General features: G+C 34.7%; 1 protein-coding gene across 1 annotated transcript in view; it reads left to right on the top strand.

The window, feature by feature from the left end:
• Dcc (DCC netrin 1 receptor) overlaps positions 1–9,667 on the top strand; it is a 1,087,105-nt gene that overhangs the window by 968,981 nt on the left and 108,457 nt on the right. Inside the window, exons 20-21 of the mRNA XM_029546911.1 lie at positions 1,106–1,300; positions 5,367–5,399. Coding sequence (XP_029402771.1) covers positions 1,106–1,300; positions 5,367–5,399 — 228 coding nt within the window. The remainder of the gene's footprint in view (positions 1–1,105; positions 1,301–5,366; positions 5,400–9,667) is intronic.

Genomic DNA, 9,667 nt, shown 5'->3' with positions numbered 1-9,667 from the left:
CCCCTCCCTCTCCCTCTCCTCCTCCCCTTCTCTCTCCCTCTATCCCTTCCCCTCTCACTCTCCCCACTTTAGCCCTCTCTACCTTTCTCCACATATATGGTACTTGGATCCTTCTGAAGAGAGGTGAAATTCAATCTGATAAGTCTAAATTAAGCTTGGTAGATTCATAATATTTCAGACAGGGGCAAGGGGGACGCAAAAGCATTTCAAAGGAAACACAGCATTTTAAGAAAGTGATACGTAAGACTATAAAAATCATTGATGATTTTAATAAGATATACCACCTAAGTTCGATAAGGCTAATGTTCAGCTATACATATCACATAAGGAGAACTGACTTGGGGTACATATAAGTTAGACAACCATAAGTTACTATACTGTTCATGTTATAGAAACATACTTTCTAAAATAGAACCAAAGCCCTCCAGTGACAGGTACTAATATTTGAGATAACAGCTATGCCATCTTTAGTTTGTGGATATGTATTTGCCTGCCTAAGGTAGAACAGAAGGAACAGTTCTGGAAGGCAGTGTAGAGACTCTCACCCCAGCCCTTTTCCAACCGGCTTCATTATTTGTGAGAGGAGACCACACAGGCCCTCCTACCTCCACAGGATCACTGCAATAATAAAATATGACTGTTCAGGTGTATGATATTCTAAATATGTGCAGCATTTTATACTTTCCAGTGTATCTTTATTATTTAAGCATGGCTAAAATCAATATTACCTTTTTCCCTCTATTGGACAGCCATAAATATTATGCAAACATGTTATCTCAGTTTTACATTTTCATAATATTAATATATTAGAGAAAACATAATCTGGATTTATAGGTAGCAAAAGCAGTAATTTTTAAATATGACACATTGTTATTTTTTTCTAATGGCCTACTTTATGTTCTTTTTCTGTGCACTGAAACAATTATCTAAATTTTGCAATATTATTTTAAAAAGCCACTGCTAGCAAGACTGAATGTTGTAGTTTACAGATTGTGGACATATACTAATGATTACAAATTATAGTTAAGAAATGTGTGTGTTTCAAAGGAGAACGGTATCATGCATTCTGTATACCAAACAGCATGTCATTTGTCTATTTATACAGCTTATATCTTGTTTTATACCTTGGACAAGAATATACCAATAGATGATTGGATTATGGAAACTATCAGCGGTGACCGGCTTACTCATCAGATCATGGATCTCAGCCTTGACACGATGTATTACTTTCGAATTCAAGCACGGAATGCGAAAGGAGTAGGGCCCCTCTCTGATCCCATCCTCTTCAGGACTTTGAAAGGTTTGAACTATGTCCCATCATCTCTTTCCTTTTCTTTGTGGATGGCCATAAAATAACTCCCCAGTCTCTGTTAGAAAAAAAAAAAGTCGTAGACCTTTTTAATGTTTGGTCAAAAATGCCTATAATGGGCATTCAAACTGAATAAATGTTACTTTTATACTCAAAGTTAACATGTCAAAGCAAGGGTTATTGTTTTTCATCACATTTTTATTCCATCAATGCCAGGCAGACATAATGGTTTTGACTTTTTATTTATAGCTATCTGGCATTTTGCATTGATTTCATGTATACTATTTTTATTTGATATACAGTGAATCCTTTTGACCTTTATATATAGTGGAATAAAATGGAGACGAATTGAGCTATGTATATGGCATAAAACTGCCAACTTTACTTCCTTTCAATAAAGATCATTGTTCTGTATTAAAAGAAAGCTTTAATAAGGTAAGTAAACAATTTTCAAAAAAATACATGTGGTTAGTATGTTAACAACACACAAACAAAAATTGAAAAGAATTGATACGATGATTTTGATGAAAGCCCACAATCTTGTAAAAATAGATGCATGTGTGTGTGTGTATGTATGTGTATATATGTATATATATGTGCATGTATACTCAAGTTGAGGACAGTTAATGCTTGTATAGAAAATACTAAGTTCAAATACAGATTATGTAAAAAGAATCCTTACTCTTTTAGAGTCCAATAATATTTTTTTACAAGATAACATGATTGTAAGAGTCTCAATTAGTGATTGAAAATGAATTTGCATATCCCATAGCTGATGTTTATACATGTATATATACTGTACAATAATCACTGTTTTATAAAATGGTAGACACTTTGTGTCTTACACGTGTAACTGTAGTATGATATCTGTCTTCCAGAAAAATGAATGCATACTGGCAAACAATTGAGACATTAGAAATCTTCATAATGGACATTTCCACCGACTTCTTTGCTGTACTTAAATGAGGGTCTTAGAATAGCAGAGTAATCTGTACATGCATTAGGAAGATGTGCTAATACATAGTGGACTTTAGAATTCTCATGAGTAAGCTATTCAAAAGCTGGATTTTATTAGCAGTTTACCTGAAAGTTTGCCAAAAAGACACAAGCAAGCATTCCTCCTAAGCCTGCATGACAGGTCCTCATGTCACACTCATAGTTAGGAGGGAGGTGAGGTAGAAATGTTCTAGTTTTTGCCAGGGTTTTTAGGACACCATGTCAAATGTGGGTTTTGCTTCATGAGCAATTGAGAAGCAGCCAGTGGTTCATTTCCTAGAAGCACAGAATGTATCTAGATAATGTTTGCAAATGCCTAAATTTTATCTATAGGCATGTGCCAAATTAATTTCATGCTCATGATGTGTGTGAGCCAAGAAATGCCAGTGAAGGTTTACAGTGATTTAAGAAATCTGACTGTTTTATGTGGGAGATTGATGAGTAGGATATACTGGCCCACACTGATAACCATTCTGTACGATATTTAATGAAGTTAATATGTCATTTGTTACTGCTTTCTTCAACTTCCCTACAATCATCTGTAACCATTTTCTAAACTGGAGAGAAGCTCCTAACTTTCCTTTATATTGTCTACAAGATCGCTATGAAACGTTTGATCTAATACACTGATTTGACACTGCCCTTAATCATTTTGTGAATAAAGTTTGTTCACACTGTAAAATGATTTTTTTTTCATGTCTGGCATATTTTAAATTACGCACAACAAACCAATACTGCCTATCTCTATTAAAGTTAGACAAAAATGTATTTTCTATATCACTTTAAATGACAAATGTTTTAACACCGATATACTATACATCATGAAAGATTTGATGTCTTGGTGAACCACAGCTACACCAAAGACAAAACTCAAGGAATTTCTCAAAATTAAGATTTTCAGTTTCAAAAGCTGCTTAAAAGCATAAGGCAGTATGTGAGCTTGTTTGACAGAGAGAAAGATGTTTTCCTGAAGCTGAGGAAAGTTCCTGACGTCTATTAGCTAATGGGTAAGCATTTCACTGCAAATCACACACCAGGCAGGTGTCTTCATACCTCATTCTTTTGTAAAGTAGTATCATTTTGTGCTTGAGATTTGAGTTTGTCTTTTGCTATTAGTAAGCAGCCAGAGGGGTTTGGGAGACTTGATAAGTAATCATTGATAAATTAAAGAACATTTATAATAAGGAAGTATATATATATATATATATATATATATATATATATATGTATGATATGTCTAATTGGTTCTCTGATATTTTAATTAAATAGTGCTTTACCTACTAATAGTGTTTTGTGACCATATAGGAATTTGCAAACTTACACCTCTCTTCCCCATGTCCTTCAGAGACTTCTATTTAGAAATTCTCAAATTGTTAAAGCAATGCAAGATGTATGTTTCTGTGTTTATTATGACCAGAAAATTTTACACTGTGTTCATCTCTTATATTAAGGTTCTTCAAAGAAATAAAATTAAAAGATTATTATATATAATAACATACTATATGTAATATTTCTCATCTATAGTATAATACATGATATAAACATAAGATCATATATACGCATATATATGTGTGTGTATATACACACATACATATATATTAAATCATATATATATATATATATATACATACATATATATATATATATATATGTGTGTGTGTGTGTGTGTGTGTGTGTGTGTGTGTGTGTGTCTCCTGATGGAAAGTCCAATTAGCCAGTAGTGGTTCTGTCCACAAGGCTGGAACTCTCAAATGGTCTTTAGTATATACCAGAAGAAACTCCATGAAAGGATTTCTATTCCCAGTGAAGGAATAGTGAAGGCAAACAGGCAAAGAGCAAATGCTTCTTTCTTTCCCATTTTTTTTTTTAATAAACACTGTATATGGCAGCTATGGCCCAGATCTAAACTGGAACTTCCCACCTCAAAATAATCAGATTTAGGGTAGGCACTCGCACTTCAAAAGTTTCATTCAAGAAAAAAAAGAACTCTCACAGGTGTACCTAGCCACTTGTGTTTTACTTAGTTCCAAATATAATCAAGCTGACAACCGAGAATAGTGATCACACCTGTGATACACTGGGAACGAAAGGAACTCACAAGATGGATACCACAGAAGTTTTCTATAGAGTGTGTCATTTCCTATGCCCGGAAGGGCAGAGTGCTCAGTGATGAATTCCCAGTAAGTATGATATATTCTCTGGGCACCCTTAATTGCTTTTTATAAATATGCCTCTCCTCCATCCGAAAATAAAATATACTGTAAATTTAAATAGAGTGTAGACAAGAAGCAAGTGAGCTTTTGCATTCACGTTTGTCAAATAGGCCCCAAACCTACAACATTCAAAGAAATTCATGTATGCATAAAATAATTATAATGAATGGAGACACACAAAGAAGGAGATTGGCCAAAAATTCCTTAAGACTTCTATGAGAACCATGATAGTATTAATTTAGTATTTAATGTCATTTGTTTAAGGAAATGAAGCCAATTGAAGTCAAATTTTAAGACTTTTTTGAAGATGAGTTTTCATTTTAAAAAGAATTTGTGACCAGTGATTATTCATTACTCTTCTGCAATTGTGAACAGAAATCAAGAGCCAACTTTACCAGGCCTCAGGTCAAATATCACAGTCATTCTCTTAGTATATCCCACTAGGTTGATTAATTCTTTAGGAATTGTCTAGATTTATAGTCTAAGTTATTTTCCATTAATATATATATATATATATATATATATATATATATATATATATATATATATATATCTCCTGCAGCTTCCTTGGAATAAACATAAATTGGTAGCACTATCCATTCATTTTACTCTCAACTCCATTTTAATTAAAATTGCAAAATGAGTTTATATTTAGAAAGTCATGACAACTACATTTTACAAAATATTTACACAGCAAAAATATTATTTTCAGGGGTTTGCCACCTCTGACTGATTATCCCCCCCAAAAAGAAAAAAAGATTGATGACAAAATTTTGGACATGAGAAGCCAGCTTTCTCATAAGGAATTCTAAATGGTAATAATATAATTTATTTTTTCTCTCTTACAGTGGAACACCCTGACAAAATGGCTAATGACCAAGGTACGGTGGTGTAGTCTATTGTTGTTTTCTCCTTCTGAGCAGTTGTAACTATTGAAAATGTCAATCATTACTTTGTATTCCCCCTTTCACCTGGCCATACACCTGATGGAGCAGACACTGGCATGATTAATCTTGTTAATGAAGTTCTGCCTGGCTGAGGCGGTGGGTCTGATAGGGAAGATGTAAATTTTCTTGAGAGGAAATTGTTTTGTCTCTATTCTGAAGGACCAATTAAAATGTCAAGCTTCTTTGTATGAAATAAATTTTTAGTCTCTGTCTGCACTTCTGAATAATTCACATTAAGTATAATTAAGCTCAGCATAATTTTCAAGCTGCTCTTCCACCCTTTCCTGAGCTGGGGATTAAAGTTCTGCCGTGCTACATAAATCATAAGTGCTTCTCCTCTGCAGTGAGATTCTTATAATAAATAAAAACAAAGTTGAGTTAACTTTTAAGGGCATTATCACTATTTTGAATCCCAAAGTCTTTCACCTCATGAATCACAGAAAAATGGAGATAAACACAAATCATCCTTCAAATGTTGGGAAGAATTTTCTATTAACATAATCTGTAGACTGATTGATAAGCTAGTATTACATTATCTTTACACCAAAGACAGTTAGTAGGATTCTAACCAGGCAAGGGAGAGTTGTTGAGTTTCATGGGGCAGGAGTGGGGCATCATTCTTTTGCTGGGAGCTTGTGAGTCCTTGAAATTTCCTGTGTCCCTGTTGTGCTTCCAGGTTCATCAGTAATTAGTCCCTTTTTTGGTACATCAGAATGGGCCATCATAAGCAAAACGAACCCACTCTAAGGCTCCCAAGCGACAAGGTGTGAGATTAAAGAAGTGTTCTTCCTGACAGCAGCTCTGTGTGACAGATGGTGATCATCTGTGTTTTTCCCACTATAGATCCTCATTTTTGTTTCTTTTGTTTTTCTGGGTTCTTGGGGAACATTTCTATAATTTCATATGGAATAATAGAAGGGATACTCTAGAAATGTCTGTCCAAAGTCAAGATTTTCATGACTGAGTGTTGCTATTCCTCATTGTTTCCACTGGGGGGGGGAGGGGATTTTTATGAGCCATATCTAGTAGAGATGAACAGCTTTAATTATATGCATGGTGATAATGTCACTTAGCATATTTATCCCTAAGTAAATGAAGTACTAGAGCTGGCAAAGTATAAACCCAGAACAATTAGTTAGAGGCTCTCTAGTTATTTCAGTTATGAGATAATTAAAATTGCCTCACATAATGTTCTTCTCTGAAAAGTTTTTGGGACTCCCATAGAACCTATAGACCAAGAGCTCTTAAATTTTATTTGTATTTGGACCATATATATATATTGGATACATATTTTTGTTATTTCATATATAATCATCGATATATTTCATGTATATTTGTATATATATTTCATATATAGTCATACATATTTCATATATATTCATATATATTAAATAAGAAAATTCATAGAAATTTTTTGAATAATTTCACTAGCTGTAACATGAGCCACTTACATGATACAGCATCCCAAATCTCAAATCTTCTTAGACTCTAACATACTTTTTTCTAATTAGTTTTTAGTTAGCTTTTCTGCTTTATATTATTACATTTTTTTAATTTATTGTGCTGGAGAACATCTGTCTCATAGATGCTAAGGACATACTATCCACTGAAGTGTGCACCTAATTTTTTGCTTTCTATTATGTTAAGCAATCTGATACATATTTTACTATTTAAATAAATAAATGATCCCCCACCTTTCAGACCAGATTGCCTCTACTTGTCATTGGATCTTGTCCAGATTTTCCCAAAAGCAGTGAGATCAAGTCAGTTGCTAAAAGTAAAGTGAGCTCAAGTCTTATTACCCCAATTGAGTCCATGCAATAAAATATACTTAGTCACATGTTTTTTACACATTAAATGTTACTTAGAAATATTTTTCTACATATGCTAATTGGTGCCTTTTTCAAACACAGTCAACATGAAAAGCTCATCATTTTATGTCACTTTCAGTCAAGTCACTCATTAAACTGAAAGGGCTGGTGAAGCTAAGTTAGTGATGGTGATATCTGCAGATTTTTACAAAGACAGCACTTAAAATGTATTGGCCACCCAAAGCTTGTTATAAACAACATCAATCACTTGTGTTGATGACTAAGCACTTGAGAAATATTACAGATTACAGAACAGTAAGCCTGATGGATGTAATGATAGAAGGGGGTCTAAATGCTCCGATTCTCAGCAAGGAGCAAATGAGTTGAGTAGTTTTCATCTTACTCATTGATAGACTTCTGTCCCTCTGTTAAATTTGTAAGAGGAAGTGAATTTTTGATAAGATAAAATGCTAAGCCCATTACCATTCTTGCATGGCGTTTGGAAGGGCTTACCCTTCTCCCATCTGAGGAGCTATGGCTGGCTATTAGAGGAGGAAGAATCCTATATAAGAGTGTGGCCCCTGGTAGGGAAACCACACTGTAGTGGATGGTACTGTACACATGAGAATATGGGCAGCATAATTGTAACTGGTGGATTATTTAAAAAGAAAAAGACTAGACATTGGTATAGTGGAGCAGTGGACATTGGTCTGGAGCAGTCAGGGAGAGAAGAAGGAGGTAAGTAAGATAAAATACATACGGGATTATAAAAAAAAAAAACAAAAAACAAAAAACTCACTCTTAGAGAAAATTGTGTAGTTTAAATCAGGATTACCCTGGAAATAATAGTCCTAAATCGAGAAACAGGAGATTGATTTATAAAAGAAAACATAAGAAAAGTTTTTGATTGTTGTTAAAAAACACCTTGGCAGTTTCTTGTCACAGTTATTTGTTATTGGAACTTAAGACATGTTATGAAGAACATAAGGGGGAAAAAGGGGTTACAGAATAAGAATGATTTTCCTGGGTTAAGGGGAATGGATTTCTTCAAAGTAATAGTAAGAGTTTGACGTAATACTAAGAGTTGTATGAAGATTCCACACATCGTAGAATTCTCAACCCTTGTGTATCAGTAGATTAAATGCAGTGATTTCTTCAGTTTAATCTTAATCTGCTGTGTAATTCCCTTCTGTACTCCTCCCTTGATTCATTTTCTAATTATTTCCAGGGATTTTCTATGTTCAAGTGACCAATGTGTTTGACAGTGACTCTGAGGTTTTAGTGAGTTGAGTTTCCTGGAGAGAGAAAGGGAGGTATTGACAGAGATTCCATAAAATGTGTGCCAAGGATAGACAAGAGCCCTATCACATCTCTACGTGGGTGTGTGGAATGCTTAATTAAACTCCATGAAGCCTTTCCAACAGGAACGATTTTAAGAATGGATGGTTGATTCATTTAATTCTCGTAACACTGCTGAGACAGATACTATTATTATCTCCATTTGAGCAACAAATAATCTGAGGCTTAGAAAGGTGCTGAACAATTTGCCTGCAGAAACACAGCTACTGAGTAGCAAGGCCAAGTTGCAAACCCCAAAAAATGATGTTTCGTAAGCCCTGTCTTTAAACCAAAAATCCTAAGGAAGCATGTACTTTCCCCTGCTTGCATGAAAGACCCATAAACATATGGATCTGCAAAGTCATAGCATCCAAGTTTATTGTGCTAGTATCTTTCTAGTATGGCCCTTCCTTTTTTATATATCCATGAGTATTCTTAGGAACAAAGCAAATGACTGTCCAACTAATAATCTTGTTAATGAAACACTGGGATTATGCTAATTCTACTAAGTAGGTTACCTTGGGCTGCCAGTACCAAATGTTGGCTAAGTTAAACAGGAAAATTACCCGTCCCTTAGAGTTAAGGTAGAAGCCCCAGGTGATTGTCTAGAACCCCTGGGTCGTGACAATGTGCATCTTCCCACTTTCTAATTGGTGCGTCCTCATTGTGTCTTCACATGGCAGAAGACACCCTCCTATGGTCTCTTCTTAAAAGTGACAACACTAGTATTGGGTCAATTCTTTTCTGAGCCTCGTTTCCAACTAAACCTGAATGTAGTTGCAGCCTGTACCAGGGTATGAGCACATGAAAGGAATTTCTATTTGAATGTGAGTACTAGGCTTTGTATTCAAAAATACTATTATCTCCATTTGGACACTAAGCAGACTGAAGCTTATTTATATGTTGGAAAGTAACTTTGAGGTTATAGTGAGTTAAGTTGCTTGTAGAGAGTAAGACAAGCAGATGGGAGACAGAAGCCATACTGCAGCAGCGCTCTCTCTCTCTCTCTCTCTCTCTCTCTCTCTCTCTCTCTCTCTCTCTCTCTCTCTCTCT

Source organism: Mus pahari, chromosome 15 (genome assembly GCF_900095145.1).
Source record: "Mus pahari chromosome 15, PAHARI_EIJ_v1.1, whole genome shotgun sequence".
In the NCBI taxonomy this organism is placed as follows: Eukaryota; Metazoa; Chordata; class Mammalia; order Rodentia; family Muridae; genus Mus; species Mus pahari.
Note: the sequence above shows the minus strand (reverse complement) of the source record. Positions and strands in the feature narration are given on the sequence as shown.